The sequence below is a fragment of the Diospyros lotus genome, chromosome 4 (assembly GCF_014633365.1).
Source record: "Diospyros lotus cultivar Yz01 chromosome 4, ASM1463336v1, whole genome shotgun sequence".
Taxonomy (NCBI): Eukaryota; Viridiplantae; Streptophyta; class Magnoliopsida; order Ericales; family Ebenaceae; genus Diospyros; species Diospyros lotus.
The window spans coordinates 38,741,434-38,761,253 of NC_068341.1; the positions used below are offsets into that span (position 1 = coordinate 38,741,434).

General features: G+C 34.9%; 2 protein-coding genes across 3 annotated transcripts; both read left to right on the forward strand.

Annotated features, from left to right (window-relative positions):
- Window positions 1–2,078: 2,078 nt before the first annotated feature.
- On the forward strand, window positions 2,079–6,583 carry LOC127798764 (uncharacterized). Of its 2 annotated transcripts, none has more exons than XM_052332362.1 (3): window positions 2,079–2,247; window positions 2,344–2,457; window positions 6,098–6,583. In XM_052332362.1, the coding sequence occupies exons 1-3, from the start codon at window positions 2,212–2,214 to the stop codon at window positions 6,278–6,280; spliced, it is 333 nt and encodes a 110-aa protein (XP_052188322.1). In that variant the 5' UTR covers window positions 2,079–2,211; the 3' UTR covers window positions 6,281–6,583. The 2 variants fall into 2 exon arrangements, with proteins under 2 accessions (XP_052188322.1, XP_052188323.1); XM_052332363.1 differs by having other exon boundaries at window positions 6,101–6,583.
- A 1,854-nt stretch (window positions 6,584–8,437) lies between these two features.
- Window positions 8,438–18,442, forward strand: LOC127799347 (altered inheritance of mitochondria protein 32). Its single transcript, XM_052333297.1, has 5 exons — window positions 8,438–8,757; window positions 8,906–8,991; window positions 9,217–9,522; window positions 9,635–9,718; window positions 17,728–18,442. Exons 1-5 carry the CDS (start codon window positions 8,497–8,499, stop codon window positions 18,068–18,070), a joined length of 1,080 nt encoding a protein of 359 aa, XP_052189257.1. The 5' UTR covers window positions 8,438–8,496; the 3' UTR covers window positions 18,071–18,442.
- Window positions 18,443–19,820: the final 1,378 nt, after the last annotated feature.

Here is a 19,820-nt window from a genome sequence, read left to right on the forward strand (position 1 = left end):
TTCGATATTCTAAATCTTTTTGGATCTCAATTAAAAAATATATATAATGAATAAAAAGTATAATTTTAGCTTAATTTGATTATTAATTTTTTTGCATGATGAAATCAACACACAATAGTCATTACCAATTCTTATCAGAGTAGGGGAGAATCAATTGAAATTTTGTTGAAATATTAAGCGCAACACACATATAGAAAACCATCCCTAAAATCAACTCAAACAAACATGTGCAATTCAATGTTGGAACTTCATTGTTTAGGATATTATACGAGTATATATAGGGTATATACATAAACAATACATTGAGATTATGAGAATTACATCCATTGGTGCCGTTAAAAACTCCTCCTTGATGATCTTGAGCAAAGACCTATATGCAGTCAAAGCAAATAAGCCAAACTAAGAACACATCAAATCAAACCCTAGTTTTTTTTATCGAATTGTGGATTAATGTGAAAAAAAAGTTACATTGGACAATAGAATAGGTTGCGTGGGAGAGGATTAGGGCTCTGATGACACCAACGTCGAGGCCCAATCCCATTATGCAATTACCAGCAAAATTTTCGAGAATCGATTGTACTGACAATAGAGAAAGTGATTATGATAATGTCACCCGATAAACCTAAGTCAGTTTAAGATTTTATTTAGTTGCCTATCATATAATGGTAGAATTCATAACATCTAGCAACATTGATAAGTTTCTGACAACTTTCTACTTGTTTAAAAAAAATAATAATAATTCAATTTTTTTGATAGTATAAATGTATGGAATCTTTTAAAAGTAATTATATCAAAATATACAAAAAAATACCTTAGGTCTAAAATTCTAATAAATCATCTTAAAATTAAATTTATAAATTCTCTATTTTTATGAAAAATAACATTAATATTAAAAATCTCAAATGAAACAAAAAAATTTATACCTTGAGCTAGCTTTAGATATGTTGTTCCCATTTACTATCCTCTTACTGTTTTGCTAATAAAAATAAGTTACGTTATCAAATTAATACATATCACCAAACAATGATTATTTTAAATTAATGACAGAAAACTTAATATTCTATTTCAAAATTCATTTGTAATTAATAGAAAAAAAAACTCATCTTTTCATCTTTCCTTCTCATTCAATTTCATCTTTCTTTTAATTCAATAACACTACTCATAATCTTCGCCATTAAAATCTCACAAAAAATCCTTATCAATTTGATTTCCGGCTACAATACTCTTGATTAAAGAGCCCACCTCTTAATTGAACTCTAATCGACTTCCAGACATAATACTTCGAATTGAATAACCCATCTCTTTGTACTAGATTGCTCTCAATTAATCTCAATAACTTTTGGTCAGATTACTCACATTCAAGAAAACAAAAATATCTGAACAAGGTATGAAATATCTCAAATAATATTGTTTTCTCATTTTAAATGGCTGCAAAAATTATGTTCTTTTAATTTTTTTTGCAATATTACATTTGATAGCACTCTACTTATAAGGAAAGATTGCTTTTGTGGTGTTAAGTTCTTCACTAGTTTGTAATATGTTAATCATATAAGTATTATCTTTTGATTCTATATATATATTTTTTCATTTGAAAGTTTATTTTTGGAGTATTTGTCTTTGTGCTTATTCTTGTATTTATGGATTCTATATCATGACTCAACTAATTTATGATATAAAAATTAAAATAAGAATTAGAAAGAAACGAAATTGAATAAGACGGGAAGATAAAGAGATGAGTTTTTTCTTATTAATTACGTAATGAATTTTGAAATAAGAACGTTGATAATATATATTAATTTGATTATGTGATTTATTTTTTTTGAAAAGATAATTAAAGGGACAAAAAATAAAAATACCATAAGTGTACTTATTTTGATTGTTTTAAAACATTAAAAATTTAAAATATATATTTGGCCAAATAATAATCTTTGAAGGATGCTGACGTGTAATTAAATAAATTTGAAAACTCAATGCATTTACCAAACATGTTACGATAAATGCATTTCGCAAAGCTTTTATTGGCCACACGTATAGGGGATCAAATTCAACGGACAGGATTTATCCGTTGCGTGCCACCCGGCAGCAGGATTTCATGATCAAATTCGTAACTCAAACAGCACGCCCGCACGCTCGCTCGCTCCTCTTCTGGAGAGAGGGAGATATCAGCAGAACGGAAGAGAAGAAGCAGGATTGGGGAGACGGAGAGAGAGAATGGCGATTGTGTCCACCTTTGCCTCCTTCCAGAAGGTACGCATTCTGCATTTCTTCGAAGGTTTTTGTTCAACATTCGACGAATTCTATTTTCCTGCTTTCCGCGGTCTGGATTTTGACTTTTCTTCGCAGGCCCCGAGGGTTTTCTGCAGGAAGAAGGAGAAGGACAGAGGACAGAACCACCCCTACAAGGTCATCGAAATTACGCCTCCGCCCAAGAGTCTTGGCGTTCGATGCTTTCCCCCGGTAAGATACCAATTCATCTCACTCTCTTCTTCTATCTATGTTCTTGAATTTTTCCTTCTTTGACTTTATGGATTCTCCTTCTTGGCCTTAGTTTCTGGAAATTCAGTTTTCAATTGCAAAGAGTGGTCCAAATGCTGACTGACTAATTCCTACTAGTTAGTTTAGATCGATTTCAGTTAAATCTTTTAGTTATTTGAAGCCATTCTCCGTTGTTGAAATTGAAAGGATATTGAAAATTTCCCAAAAATCAGTTGGTTGGACTTAGGTCTGTAATCTTTTCCCCCATATACCAAACCTCCCCTCAACCCGTACTGTATTTATCCTCTTTGCTGTTAATGATAGGTTTAGAGTGTAATCAAAATACGCAGTTTAGCTGTATCAGTCTTGACCATCATCTCCAACTTCTATGAAACCGAACTTGTGTTGTGACTATGTGCTTTCAGTTAGGTCTGTAAATGAACACCCGGGATCTACATTTATTTAGGTTCTAGTACTATATTTGTATCTGATTACCCGAATCCAATTTCAGATTCAATTATAAATATAATAAACAGTCTGGATATGGATTTATTAGTTTCGATCAATCAGCATCAGGACTCGCTTGAAATTAAATATATAATATATTACGTATACTATGCATAAAAAAAACAATAATAGTAATAAATTTAAATAATTAAAAGATTTTTTTTTTCTGTAAATAAGAATTGCATTAAAAGAAAAGAAACTCAAAAATATCTACAGCTAAAAGTTAGGGAATATCTTGAGCCTCACAATGAAAGTTCAAGCGAGAAGATCTAAGAGTGTGTTTGATTGCACACATTTATCATAGAAAATATGTAATTATTACACATTTTTTATGGAAAGCAATCAAACATTCTTAACTTTTCTATGGAAAAATATGTATGGTACAAGTATTTAAAGATTCTTTCCATAGAATTCATTTTTCAAGGGGGTGGGGTGATTTTTATTTTTTAGGTAATATTACCTAGAATTAAATTCTAGGTAATGTAATCAAACACACCCTAAGAGTGTGTATGGAAAAATATGTATGGTACCTAAACCCTAAACCCTAAACTCTAAGGATGTGTTTGATAGCATGAAAAATACATAAAAAATATCACATCCAATGAATTGAATTTCATCTTTGGTGTTTGATACATTATATTTTTCATAGAATTCAATTCCATGGTACAACCATTAAAGCATATTTTTGGCTCTTTTTCATGAAAATTTCATCTAGGGAGAGATGGTTTTTATTTTTTATGCAAATTAGAAAATATTTTCCTTTCCAACTAAATATTATCAAACACACCCTCAGAAAAAAAAACTGCAATCCATAACTCCTAACAGAAGGAAAGTATACACATGAGTTAGGAGAGATCTGCATCAGCAACATCAAAAGAGCCAATCAGCAAACAGCTTCTACCCTAAGCATAAATGCTCGGAGTGCAAGGGCACACACATAAATCGAACTGCCAAAATACGTGGGAAGCAGCAAAGAAGGCACTCACATAAAGGAGCCCTCAGAGGCAGGATCTGCCCTAAGTAATAGTTTGGTACATTCGCGTGAGGTATTGATGCAAGAGCATACTATCAACCCCCGGCTGCTCCCCAAACAATGACGTTGAATGCAAGGCATACTTATAATCCAAGCCACTGTTTTACATGAAGGTTGATGCCGGAGCTCTGTCAACCCCCGTTTCTAAGCAGCTCAAACCAGTGGAGTAGGGAACCAACATTCCAAGAGAACTGTCAAATCAAAAACCTCCCTTAGCATTAGATCAGTGCATTCGCACAAGGTGTTGATGCAGGAGCATACTGTCAACCCTCCGGCAACTCCCCACCCATTTTAAATACTTAAACCCATTTAAAGAAGTGAATTGTCATTGTCTCCCATTTCAAATCCATTTCATTTAAAGTTCAAACCTTAATGTGTTGTCATATATCTTTCTCGATCTCTCTCTATAATCTATATCTTCTCATTCTGCAATCTCATCCACCTATCAATGGTTCCGGTTAAGATTCGGACCCAACCTGGTTCTGATTTATTGCAGGTTTGGTACTAATATATATATCCGATCACCCCGACCCGGTTCTGGAACCAATTAAAAGTCTAATAACGGTCAATATATGGATTTGTTATTTCCAACCTGATTAGGTACTGATTACAGGCCTACTCTCGTAATCCTTTATATCATGAGAGTGTTGTTGTTGACTTGTTATACTTTAGGTTCTGTTAATTCCTTGCACAGCAGAGTCAATTAGTTACTAAATCAAATATGCCCATATCACATCTGTCCTGTTTAGTTACTTTTCTCCTTTTCTTTATATATTGTTTCTTAGCGGCTTTTTTGGTTCTAAAATGCTGATTTTGGATGTTGAAAACATTAGTTCACAAAACTATACAACCCCTCACTATTTTCTGGGGATGCATTTTGTACTTCTAGTTGAACTCTGAATTTTATGTTTGACCAGGATTGAAAGGGTTTTCGTCAGCTATGAGATTTTTATGAGTATCTTGGTGGTTCTCATACACAGATCATGCACCTTAGTCGTGGTTGTCTCTCTAGGCATATTATGCCACCTTATTAGTTGATTATCTCACCAGGAAGATTCTGCACCTTAATGGTAGATCGTACTGCAAAGGAAAGTTGGCCTTCTAGAGCTAATGGTCTAATGAGATATTAACTCACAGTGTGATGCTTGATCTAGAATGTTTCTCTTCATGTGGGTCTAATCTCTCATTCCTATTGGGGCAGATGGCTGAGTGGATAACATTTTTGCTTTATATGAACAGTGCATCAACTTTGATGTGGGCTACATGTGTTCTGAGTAGGTACTTATGTGAAAGAAGTGCAAAGTCCAAAAAATGGGTAATAACTAAAGCAGATAAGATATCAAAATATTTGGATTGTGATTACTGTTAGCAGCCTGCAATGAACTTAATGGTCTTGTTTCAGCTGTAAGGAGTGAATACTGAACTGTGACAATGGTCACTAATGATATAGTGCTAAGGATAATCTATTGTTAAGACAAATCCACATGGGAAAAGGAAAATCAAATTAGGTTTTAAATTCATTTTTAACGGATAATTAAATCAAAAGTTGATTTTCTTCTAATTTTCTGAGGCAACTAAAAACATAAACAAATCTAATTGTAATTTCTTCATTTTATTTATTTGCCATTTCTTTTCCTTTACTTTGTTCTCCACTACCATCTTACTGTAAAGAAAAACTATATGTATCGATGAAAATGAAATCACAGCCATCTAGTGGGATTAAGGCTTGTGATTATTGTTGTTACTGCTATTGATGAGAATCTTGTACGAAAGTTGTGATGAGTCAACGGGCATGAGAGAACAAATGCAATAACTTATTGAGCTTTCTGATCAACACCATCAGTTATTCTGACAATGAAGTGCCTGATAATGCGTTTCTTCCACATGACTATAGAAGCAAGCAATCTGCAACTTTCCAAAAATGAAATGTACGTCGGTTATTCTGACAATTAAGTGCCCGATGAGCGGCTTTTCTGTCATGTTATGAACACTGTTCTGTTGATACATTGGCTATGGCTGGCCTTCCAAATCCTGCCGAAGCTTATTTGAAATGTTTGATCTCACTCTAGTTATCCTCTCTAGCAGAACTTACAGTGCGGGGAGAGTGTTACGATTGAAGGCCAAACTTATACCATTTCAGCTGTAACTCATCGTTACCAGCTCCGGAAGGGAAAATATGAACCTAGCGAGAAGAGGCTTGACGTTTTGTCCACTGGGAGGTACATATTGAACTTATTTCTGGAAGATTTACTAGAAAAATCTTGACATGGATTCTCAAGTATGTTCCCTTGTCTCGTAGAGTGCACAGCTAATTTGAGATCAATATTTCGATCCATGATCATCTTTGTTACTAACTGTTGCCTAATTAGCTTTAAATTCTTCAGCTAGATGGGCCTGTGTACAAAAGAAACATACCCTGATTCTCCAAATGTAGACTGAAAATTTGTTTGTGGAATATTATATCAATGCTCTAGTTAAGTTTGGGAATGTGATGTGGCATTGTCAAAGATTGTGTAAATTTTGGGACAAAAAATAAAAATAAAAAGACATGTTGGAATATTTGGTTGCTGTTCAGAGCGTTACTAGTTTCATATCCAACACAAGCCCTGAATTTACTGCACTAGAGTTTAGGGTATAGGTGGGATGTCTTCCTCACATTTAACAGCCATGGAAGCTGCCATGCCCATAAAAATATCTCATATGTTATGAATTGAAAATTGACAATTGATATCATATGAGCCTCATATGATATGGGCTGCCGTGTCCCAATGTGATGGTTCTCCTAAAATATTCCATCGGGTTTAGTGATGAATGAATTAATAATATTATCACATAAACGTAAATAGAAATCATTGAACCCATGGAAGATATCTAATTATTATTTGACTTTATGAAAATTTATAATATTGCCAGTCATATTTTGCCTAATTTTATGAGTGGCGTGGCAAGTTGGACAAGATTTGATAGCATACATGTGTTCATTGACCATTTTACCTTATGCATTTAAAAAAAAAGAAAATTGATTTTATTTTGAAAAATCTACCTCAAAAGGGATTTGAAAACCATTTATTGGGAAGAAAATAAATATGACCCTTAATTAGAGATTTGAAAACCAAACCAAAGCTAAGTAAGTTGGCATTCGAGAAAGACATTAAATAAGAGAAAAAGAATAATGAGGAAAATTTGTTTATTCTTTTAATGATGATTGAAATTGTAATTGAAGGGTAAATAGAAGCGTTGGGGAATTTATTAAGGTTTTGAGTTTGGGTTCCATATACATTAGTTATTCTCTCACGAATGCTTGGGTGATATAATTTTATTTACTAAAAATATAATTTTTTTTGTCCACTTAATTAGAAATATCTTTTATTCTTAAATATAAATTTTATATAATAAAGGCAGAATGATAAGTTATGGGCATCATTGGTTCCCTCAACCTCAAGAGGCAATTTTTTTGCTTGGTAGAGTCAATTTGATATATCCTTTAAAGTTATAATATAAAATATAATTTTTGAAGTTATAATTTGAATATATAATTTTTGTCCACTTGGAAGGAGTCGACATGTAATTTTTGAAGTTATAATTTTTATAATTAATAACAAAATGGTCAAATTCGAGAAACTTAAGTTGAAAGGGTTGGATATATAAATTTTTTAAATTTTAAAGAAAAGTTAATATAATTTTAATAATATAAAAAATATAAAATATTAGATGACTTGAGTGTAATTTTGTTCTCCTTTTTAACGAGATGAATATAACCATAGTTAATTTTCATTAACGATATTAGGTTTCTCCAATAAACTCATTTATCTTGTTTTTTTCTTTTTTATTCCCTTGCTCCAGCAATCTCCTTTTGTCTTCAATTTTCTCGTTGCCAACATCTTGCCTTTTATTGTCTTGTCGTCGCCTCACCTCTTGCTATCTTATCTCACGTGATAGATTGTCGTTATATTTTTTCTCGTTACAGAGAGAAAAAAATGCATCAAATATAGACATATAAGAAGTGAGGCAATAACGAGGGTGAAATATGAATGAGGCATGATAGAGAGGGAAAGAGAGAGACGATGGAGAAAGGAAGAAAATCGATCGGATCTTACAAAATTGATAGGGTTATATTCACCCAGTTTAAGGGGTAAATAAAATTGCACTCGCATGACTCTGTAATTCTCCTATAGTTGAAGGGTAGGAGAGTGACAAAAAATGAGGATGTGCAAGCACGTGGCGCACGTGGCAGGCGACTAATCTAAATATAATATAATATAATAATAATGATAATGGACTAGCGGTTGTACCTACGCACTCTACCACTTCTCTTAAAACGCGTTTGGACAGGCGAATGAAATTAGAAGGGAAATTAGAAGGGATAATTAAGTGTTGGATAGTTTAGGGTGTTACATAATTTTATTTTTACAAATATATATATATTATATATTTACCGCCTCTGTTCCAATCCTTTCGTGTTGTTGCTTCCATTCTCCACCATGGCAGGAGCTGCGGAGAACTTGTCTTCCGACGCCGCCGGAGCCCCCGATGTTGTCGACGTCAAGTATGGGTTCTCGAGGCCGGAGATGTATCAGAAAAACCTCGCCGGCACCGTCGACCCCCCCTACGATCGCCACGTGTTCCTCTGCTACAAGACTTACGATTCTTGGCCTTCTCGCGTTGAAGGCCCCGACAATGATCCTCTTCCCAGGCTTCTATCTGCTGCTCTTAAAGCTCGCAAGGACACTATCAATGTCAAGGTTAGTAGTCTGGATTTTAGTCAACGTATGAATGATTGGATTCTCGTAACTGCAATAGCGTTTGTGTTTGAAGTTTACTGCATCTCAGATTCAGTTAACATTAACGGAGAGTTGAAATTTTTTGTCTAACTAGTGTTCCGTTTAGCAGACTCGTTTGACGATATGTGAGGGGCGCGACGGAACTGAATTTTCTGACGGAGATGTACTGATTTTCCCTCAAATGATCAAATACAGGTATATCAGGCGGATTGGTTAGGCTTTCAATGGCTATTGTTTATTCATGTGAAGTACAACTCTTGAATTTCCCCAAAAAAGAATTTTCGGTACTAGCGAATTAGGTTTTTAATTTTGGTTTTGCTTCCTTGATATGATAAATTTGACAAAATAAAGAATGGAAAACCATGGGCTAGTGAATAATGTCCTCACTTCTTATTTATTGAGTTTATTTCTTGATCAAAGGGGTTTGAAGGATTCAGATGTGGATGGTTTCGTGGAGGATGTACTTGTGAATGGCAAACCATGGGCTTCTGGAGTGGAGGAGGTGTTGTTTGGTTCTCATGTATTTGTTTGTGCTCATGCTAGTAGAGATCAGAGGTGTGGGGTTTGTGGACCGGTTCTTATTGAGAAGCTTAAAGAGGAGATTGAACTGAAGGGACTGAAGGACCAGGTGTTTGTGAATGCTTGCTCACATGTTGGGGGTCATAAATATGCTGGAAATATAATAGTTTTCAGTGAAGACAAAGAGGGGAAAATTGCCGGTCACTGGTTAGTTTGCATTTGGTTGCACTTTCTATGTTTCTTAATTCCTTAAGAATGAAAGTGACTCAATTGGCACTCTTATGATGTTGATAAATTGTTCTTCTTATTGTCTTTGTAGGTATGGTTATGTGACTCCAAATGATGTGGGTGAATTGCTAGATGAACATATTGGAAACGGAAAGATCATAGATCGTCTTTGGAGGTTTGTCTTTGAAGTTTATTTTTCTGTTTTGTTTCTTGTGAATTGTTTGGTTAATGTTGCTATCACGACTGGTAATACAATTCCTCTTGGAGAAGCTAGATGAATAATAATACAATTCCTCTTTAAGAAGTTAGATTAATAACTGTATGGCATGTTGACTAAAATTGTTGTGACTGTGTTTGGGCAGGCGATAATCTGTGGGTTATGCAGTTACTTTACTATTACTGAATTATATTTAAAGAATATTATCTTTTTGTTGGTTGATAGGATGGGAAGTGTGATTAGGGGTTGTGGCTTCTATTTTCTGAGAAATGAACTATTCATATAGCGTGGCACTGTGGCATGGCCATCTGATTGTTATTTTTGTATTTTCATGCACTGGTAATCACTTTTGAATTGTCATATTGGGTTAAGTACCATTTAAAGTTCCAAACATTCATATCTTAGAACAACGAACTTTCTTTGTTTCTGGTAGCATTTGGAATGAATTTGTTTTGGCATCTGTAGAGAACCCAATTGGGAATGCCAACAATAGAGCCATATCTATATTTAAAATTGTGCATGGGTTATTTTGTACAGTTGATTCCAATTTATAAACTCTAATTTTGGCCATGTTCAAAGGATAAGCTTTTTACCTTGAGATGGTTATAATACTTGGAACCGTAGATTATATTTTGTATATGTAAGTAAAACATGTCTTTCTATATTGAGCCTCCATGTGCAAATACTTGACTGGGGATTAGGGATAGTAATCACCTCTTACATTGGAAATTAGTTAGAGCTGTTATCCATACCCCTGCATTTGTTAATGAGGCCAACCAGAGTGGGTCGGCCGTCAGCATCCTTCATTTTGGTGTTTTTTTCTTCAGAAAACCCATTTAGATGTGGATTTGAAGCTCCCAGTTAAACAAATGGGGATTATTATTGCAGGTCAAGTTTTTGAAACATGAATATCAGTATGCTGGTATTGTTTCTCAGCAGAGTCCCTGTTAATGCTTTATGCTGCCACTGATCTTGTTTAATATCATCTCATAGCCACATGACATTTGAAATTATTTATTGTTTAAACTTTCCTGAAGGCAAGCAGTGGCAGACCCAGAAAATTAGTTTAGCAGGGGGCAAAAATACACTGACAAATATTTTTTTAAAAAAACCAATAGCAAAAAAGGAAAAAATATATACATATCTATAATATTTCTTTACGAGGTCTCATACTAAATATCTATAAGTTTCTTTACCTAGTAAACATAAATCTTCAAGATTTGAAACTTGGAAGGAATGAAGAAAATGAGGGTGAAAACATGTAAAACTAGAAATTGTGATGAACCAAAAAAGCCATCTCTTGATAGATCAAATCTCTCTCTTTAACCCTACAGGGTAAGGAGCCTTTAAAACTGAAGGCTTAAGCTGCTCAACTTATTGGCATGATGGCATCAAACTAGAATACTAAAATTATTTAATATATGACTGTGCTTGATAACTACACATTTAACTTGGGCCAACATATACATTATTGTAGAAGAAATCAATCTAATTCTTCATATATTGAAAAACTGATACAAGGGCTTTCTTATAGACATACACTCTTGGACCCTAAAGACTTCTATTTCAATACTACTCCCTAATATCTCTCTTAATTTGTAGGAAGAGATCAGATTACAAAATACAATAAAATAGAAAATAAGAAATTGATAATACACATGGATAAATACTAAGAGAAGATAGAGATAAAAGTCTTCCTTTGATAGGACTCTCAGGAATCTGCTATCGCCAACACTCCCCCTCAAGCTGGGGAATGTATATCACACTTCTTTAGCTTGGATACTAGGTCTTCAAACTGTGCAATCGGCAATCCTTTTCTTAGAATATCAGCCACTTGACACCTTGATGGCACATATGAGACATTGAGGAGACCTGAATCAAGCTTTTCTTTGAGGAAATGATGATCAATCTCAATATGTTTTGTCCGGTCATGTTGGACCGGATTATGAGCTATACTGATCGCTGACTGGTTATCACATAGCAACTCAATGGGTCTCTATACTGGAATTTTTAGATCTTCTAGAACTATTTGCAACCATAGAAGTTTGTATACTCCTAGAGCCATAGCTCAAAACTCAAGTTCTGCACTTGATCTTGCTTCTTGCTTCTCCAAGATACCAGATTACCTCCTAGGAACACACAATACCCAGTTGTGAATCTCCTATCAACTAGAGACCTCCCATAGTCAGCATCCACATATCCTTGAATCTTTAAAACATCCCCTGGGGTAAATAAGATTCTTTTACTTGGTGTAGCTTTAAGATAATTCAAAATCCTCCTTATTGCTTGCATATGTTCTGAGGAGGGATTATGCATAAATTGACTTACAAGGCTCATTGCAAATGCTATATCAGGTCTAGTATGTGAGAGATAAATTAGCCTACCCACTAGACGTTGAAACCTCCCTTTATCTATCACTTCATCTTTGGTATTTGCTTGCAACTTTAGGTTCAGATCCATTGGTATGCTAGATCCTTTTCCTCCTAGAAGCCCTGTTTCTATAAGTAAGTCCATAACATACTTTCTTTGTGACAAGAATATGCCATCTTTTGAGTATGCAACCTCAATGCCCAAGAAATATTTCAGCACCCCAAGTTCTTTAATTTCAAATTCTTTAGCGAAGTTCTTCTTTAAGATTACCTGTTCAGTAGTGTCATTACCAGTAACCACAATATCATCCACATATACAAGTAAAGCTGTTATCAGATCACCATGATACTTGATAAAGAGAGTATAATCCCCCCTGCTTTGATGATATCCCATAGAGAGCATAGCTTTAGAAAATCGGCCGCACCAAGCACGTGGAGATTGCTTGAGCCCATAGAGGGCCTTTTTAAGTCTACATACTCTTCCTCCCCCTTCCTGGTGAAAACCATGAGGTAGTTCCATAAATATCTTCTCCTCTAAATCCCCATGCAAGAATGCATTTTTCACATCAAATTGCTAGAATTGCCACCCATGTATTACCGTCGATGAAATAAGAACCCGCACAGAAGTCATCTTTGCGACTTGGGCAAAAGTTTCAAGGTAATCAATGCCATAGGATTGGGTATAGCCCTTGACAACCAACCTTGCCTTGTATCGGTTAAGAGTACCATCAGCTTTGAATTTCATATTAAATATCCACCGGCAGCCAACTAGCTTAACACCATTGGGTTTGGCCACGAGATCCCAAGTATGATTTTTGTTAAGTGCCCATATCTTCTCTAGCATAGCTTCTTTCCACTTAGGGTTCTTTAGAGCTTCTTCTACTAATGTTGGGATAACAATAGCATCCAATGAAGAGAGAAATCTTTGGTGGCTAGATGATAGGATAAATAATTGGACATGGGATGTTGAGTACAAGATCTAATTCCCTTCCGAAGAGCAATAGGGAGATCAAGGACAGTAGGTTCGGGGCATGGACTGCACTCTGCTGGAGCATCATCTTCACTTGATGTAGGTTCCAGGGCTGGACAAGGGACTGATGATTGGATAGGCTGCTAAGTAGAGACGTGCTATCGTCTTTTGTAAACAAATGGAGAACCCTTGTACCGAATTGGAGATGGCTGGGAAATGACATGGGCTGGTTGATGGTCACTGCTAGACATTGGGAATAGAGGCTGGTTCATGATGGAAGGGCGGTGAAGGTCCAAAGGGCTGGTTTCTACCAAGGGAACAGAAGTTTCAGAGGCTGAATTTTCGCTGAAATTAGGCTCCCCCTGACTGCTGGTTTGAAGAGGGGCAAAGTATGACTCATTTTCATGGAATGTAACATCCTCAGACACATAGAACTTCCTTAGGGTAGGACAGTAGCATTTGTAGCCCTTTTGAGTAGGAGAATAGCCTAGGAAGACACACCTATGAGCCCTCGGATCAAACTTGTCCCGTTGGTTTTTAGAAATGTGAACAAAACACACACACCTGAAAACTCTAAGTGGTAGTTGAGAATGCAAAGAAAAATCAGGATAGAAGGAGGCTAATTTTTGGAGAGGACTTTGATGTTTTAGGACCCTAGATGGCACTCTATTCATCACATAAGTTGTTAGCACAGCCTCCCCCCCCCCCCCAAAAAAAAAAAAAACTGTTTTGGAACTTGATGACGGTGAAGAAGAGTGCGGGTGACATTGAGAAGGTGTCTCATCCTTTTCTCGGCCACTCTATTTTGTTGGGGGGTGTCCACACAAGATGATTAATGAATAATGCCTTCTTTTTGGAAAAATAGATGCAAGGGATTGTTAAAATAATCCTTTGCATTATCAGTCCAGAATTGTTGAATTGATGTGCCAAATTGAGTGAGAATCATTTTGCAGAAGTGTTGTAAAGTAGACCCAATGACAGATTTGTCTTTTAAAAGGTACATCCAACACATTCTAGTGCAATCATCAATGAAGGTGATGAACCACCTAGCTCTAGAACAGTTTGAAATTTTAGATGGTCCCCAAACATCCGAATGGACTAAGAAGAATGGTTTAGAAGATAATTTATTGCTGATAGAGTAAGTCACTCGATGGTGCTTCGCCATGACACACACATCACATTGAAAATCACTAGGCTCTAGGTTTCTAAACAAACTAGGGAACATGTTCTTTAATAAAATGAAAGGAGGATGGCCTAATCTAAGATGGTGGAGCCAAATTGAGGAGAAATCAGTAGAGGTTTCAGTGGAATATGCCATCCCAAGCCTTCTTCTTTTTGTGTTAGGATTCTCCCCTTGCAAAATGTACAACCCCCAATCATCTTCCTCGTGTCCTTGGCCTGAAACTTGCACAAATGAGAAGAAAAATAGCATAGCAGTTTAGATCTTTAGTTAATTGATAAATAGAGATCAAATTGGTAGTCAAATTTGGGACATGCGTGACTGAGAGTTAAAGAAGGGCTAATGTGAATGGTACTTGTTCCGGTAATAGGGACTGATACACCATTTGCAATGGTGATTTGTTTGGCAGTGGTAAGGGGCTCACAGGTCTCAAAAAAATTGGGATTAGGTGTCATGTGATTTGTGGCTCCCGAATCAAGGATCCATATGTTATCCCTTTCAATTTTCGAAGCTAAAAAAGAACAATTGGTTAGAGATATATCTTGCTGATCAGTGGAGCATGAAGCTCCATCTTGGAAGGTTCTTAGGAAGGCTTTTAGTTTGCTGAGTTCTTCAGCATTTAACAGCTTTAGATCATCCTCTGTTGGCTCTTCTTTTTCACCCTTTTTTTCCGGATCCTTGCTAGAGAGATAACTTTGAGATCTCATATTCTTAAATCCTCCAATCTTCTTCAACACAGCCTCCTTTCCATGTAATTTAAAACAAGTTTCCCTGGTATGCTGGGGTTTCTTGCAATGAGTACACCATTGTCTTTTCTCAACTTGTATTCCTTGTTTGGGTGACTGATCTCCCAAACCTCATCCCATCTCCCTTTTGTTTTTGATAAAGAAGGCTAATCCTTCAGGACTATAATCAGTAATCATCGCACTTCTTCTATTCTCCTCACTTTGAACAATGGCAAAAACCTCATTTAGGCTAGGAAGTTTGTCCTTACCTAGGACTTGTACCTGAACTTGATCAAACTCTTGATTCAAGCCGGCTAGGAACTCTACAATTTGATCTCTCTCCACAATCTGATGAAGGGCATCAGCATCTGTTTTGCACACCATTTTAATTGCTTGATACTAATCGAGTTCCAGCCATAAGCCCCTCATTTGGTTGTAGTATTCGGTCACTGTTAGCGGCCCATGTTTAGTGGAGTTGATCTTTGTTTTTACCTCAAAGATCACTGATGCATCTCTAACCTTGGAGAAGGTTTGCTGGACGGTTTCCCACACTTCCTTGGCTGTGTTTAGGAACATATAGTTCCTATTGATGTCTGGTTGCATTGTACTCCACAGCCATGACAGAATTCATGAGTCTTCCACATCCCATGCTATGAAGGATGGGTCTTCTTCTTTCGGTGGATTTGCTGTCAAGTGACTTCCTTTGCTTCGGCCCTTGAGGAGAGTTCTGACCAGTTGAGCCCATTGAAGATAATTCCTACCATCTAATCAGTAGGATTGATGAAGAGTTGGCAATTCGACAGCCATAGGAGTAGAGTCTAGCAGACTTAGATCTTCTGTTATGTTAGGAGAAGGAATGGAGGATGTAGGGTTTACCTTGGATGTCTTTGTCATACTGTCAAAGGCTTCCGAGATCACTCACTGATGGAAGAAGGAAAAAAAATCTGCAATGAAGGCAGGTGGTCGATGAAGAAGAAGAAGATCGCGAAGGTGTCACGAACCAAAAGGCGTGGCAATGAAGGCCACGTAAAACCAGTACCAAACAGTACCAGGTAATAAAAAAAATTGGGTAAAATTAAAATCCTAGATAACCTGGCGCTCTGATACTATGTAGAAGAAATCAATCTAATTCTTCATATATTGAAAAACTGATACAAGGGCTTTCTTATAGACATACACTCTTGGACCCTAAAGACTTCTACTTCAATACTACTCTCTAATATCTCTCATAATTTGTAGGAAGAGATTAGATTACAAAATACAATAAAATAGAAAATAAGAAACTGATAATACATATGGATAAATACTAAGAGAAGATAGAGATAAAAGTCTCCATTTGATAGGACTCTTAGGAATCTGCTATCACCAACAGTTATAATAGTTTATATGTAACTTGGACAAACATCTACGTTAATTGTAATAATTTATATTTATTATAAATAGTTCGAAGAAAAGGCCAATCTAAATTGGTCTAACAAAATAAATAATGTAAATAATAAAATTTGCTTCAAATGTTACCCAGTGGTATTTGAACCTGCGCTGCCTCATTGTAGAACCAAATCTTAACACTTAAACCGCTCAGCCATGCTGCCACTCTTAGCAACTCTTACACATTTAAAAGGTAATATAGTTAGTTAATTTAAAAGTTAATGTCAGAACAAATTAATTAATTCTTATTTTCCAGAGGGGGTGCCCCCCCCCCCCTTCTTCCTGGCCCTTAATCAGTCTGCGCATGAAGGCAAGGAGTGATCCTTGTGTAGCTTTCTTGGTAACCAAAATGCATTTCTCAGCTTGAAAGTCTTAATTTGTGTGTAGGGAAATTCTTTTAGTTTTTTTATTTTCTGTTCTTTTTGTGTGTGTGCACGCATGCGGGGGCTCTGCAGTTGATCTATCTACTCAGACAGTGGAAATGCTGTGGCTTCTGGTTGTGATTTAATCTTTTGGGGTTGCAATCCCTCCTGTCTAGTTTTGTTTCCCTCTTTTGTCATTAGAATATGAGTTGGTTATCCAGTGTTAGGATAAGTCGTCCTCAAATTTTGGTTTAATAGAGATTGTCTTAATAAAACCCAATTTGATTATATATAGGAGATGGGGATAGGTGTATGAGGCTTAGTCCAATTAGGATTGTTGTCTATAAAAAAACGTCCTCGGTTCAGTTGTTAATTGGACCACATCTTGAGATTATCTGAGTTTTCGGAGTTTGGCCAACCAGTTATCTAGAAGGTTGTGTTTTTCGGGTGTTTCATAGTCAAATAATTGTTTCACAGTCAAATAATCGTGGAGGTAGGCATTGGTGTCGGACCATATTAAATTTTCTGTGTCTTGATTTCTGTATTATTTTGCGGTATTTGATTCCTAACAGGTGCTGTCAGAGAGATCCTAACAAAGTGGTATCAAACCGATCCTAACATCCAGTTTCTTTATCGGTTTTGCATGATGATGCATTTGTTTTAATTTAGGGAAATGTTTTTTAGTTCAAAATTTGTGTGCTGAAAAAGCAACTAGTGGGGTACCCAAGCAAAAAAAGAAAAAACAAGTAGGGGTGAAATTACGGAACCGTGTTTGGCAGCCCATTTTCAGACTGAAAATCAGTGTCATTTAATTTATCATCAAATTAATCTTTGCCTATTCAATTTGCTTATTATTGGTTAGCTCTTTCTAATTCCTCTGTAATTTTTTTTTTAAAAAAAAAGGAACATGTGGTTAATCACGTCTGTTTGCAGGGGACAAATGGGTGCACCTGTTGGACATTCTGAAAGTGTGGGTGATAAGAAGATCGCTAATGGAGAGCGTCTGGAGAACACTGAAAAGCCCAAAGAAAATGGCATCCAAGACAAAAAGGAAGATGTGGGAAGCTGTTGTCAGGGTGCCAATGGATTTTCTTGCTGTAGAGATGGAAATTTTGAAGTGAAAAAAACTGTAGAAATCCAAGAAAAGAAGGGGGTGGGCAAACCTTCAAGCTGGATCGGGAATTGGGAGCAAACTGATGTTCTCGCAGCTGTTGCAGTGATCGGAGCAGCTGCAACCATTGCTGTGGCGTATAGCTTCTATAAAAGGTCTGGATGAAAGATGCTCTATCTATCATTTGCTCTATTTTTGTTTGGCGCATTGTGAGGATGAAAATGAATGCCAGTATTAGAAGTTTTTGCTCAATTTTGGTTGGTTTCCACGGTGCCGGTTTGTATTAATGCCGAAAAATTGTCACTCTGTTGAAACGCCACGCCCATAGTTGGTATGAATGCAAATGCAATGTTGCTGAAACTTAGCTGATTAGGTTGAAGACACCATCTATTTACCCGGATCAGGATGCTTTCTGAAACCCCTTCGCGTATCCTTTCCCTTCTGATTTGGTTGGAGCCGTTGCTATAACTGTATCGGTTGTATTTTCAATTGATAAGTCACATTTTCATGAAATAAATAAAATAGTTTTATCTCTAATTTATCTTTGTTAAATTTGTTTTAAGGGTACTAATTACTCAAAAGGTGTGACGTACCATTTAAATTAATGATGTAACACTTTGAGCACCATTTTATTTGTTAACTCTGTGTAAGTAAAGACATGAGCATTTATGCCAAAGTTTTGGTTAAGTGCTTCTCATTATGTAAAAAATAAAAATGGGTATATGCTCTCAGCTAAAATAATTGGCAAAGGACTACAAAAATGCCATTCTATGTCTTGTATTATAAATTTATAGTTTTGACTTTCAATTTTATTAGTTAACCACAACAACTTTAAAATCATTTCAATTGTATTATGCGGTCAATAATTCATTGAAAATATTTAACTTTTATTTTGATTTTTTATATTAGACTTAATTTTTTAATTTTATCAACTTTAGAGATTAATATTTTTATTTAGTTTCAATTTAACATTACCATTTACCATTAATTATTGATGTAGGTCTCTCGTGTGAGATGAGATTATAACAAAAACATAATAAAAAATAGAGTGTTTGGTATTGTATATAAAGAGCCCAAACTTAAATATTTTAGTATATTAAAATACTTTAAATTAAGATCAAATGTTTTACCAAATAATTATGTTTAAAACTCAATATTTATTTTCCAAATATTTTTATATAATCAAACTTACCTTATTTTATCTCATTTCGCTAGCTTATTTTGGATAGTTTTGAGACGAGCAAAAGGGAATGCTTACATAAAAATAAAAATAAAATAAAATAAAAAGGAAAAGAAAGAGAAAGAAAAAGTGATTACATTTTTTATGAGAAAAATTATTTTAGCATAAAATAATAAAAATATATAAAATTACTAAAATAGGTTTCTTATCCTTTATATATTCGAAAATTAAAAGGAATGAAAATTTAAAAGAATGAGAGGAAAGGAGGTGATTATGTTGCCCCTCTAGTTTTTTTTCTTTTCTCTTTAAATTTTTTGTAGAGGGAAAAATTATATTTATAACTAAATTTAATAAATAATTTTTATAAATTGACGTAATGCACATAAAATTTATAATAATTTTATTTAAAATTAACAATAATTCATAATATTCTTATATAAAATTAACAATAATTCATAATTTTCTTATCTAGAAATAAAATTATTATAAATTCTATGAATTACACGTTAGTTTATAAAAGTTATTTATTAAATTTATTTATGAATATAATATTTTTAAAAATATAAAAAATCTATAAAAATAACACTTAAAAGTGAGTTTGGAGAACTCAATAAATTCTCAAATTTTGTATAATAAATTTTGAAAAATGTTATACTTATAAGTAAATTTGACAAATAATTTTAACAAATTAATGTGATACACACAAATTCATAATAGTTTTACATAAATTTATAA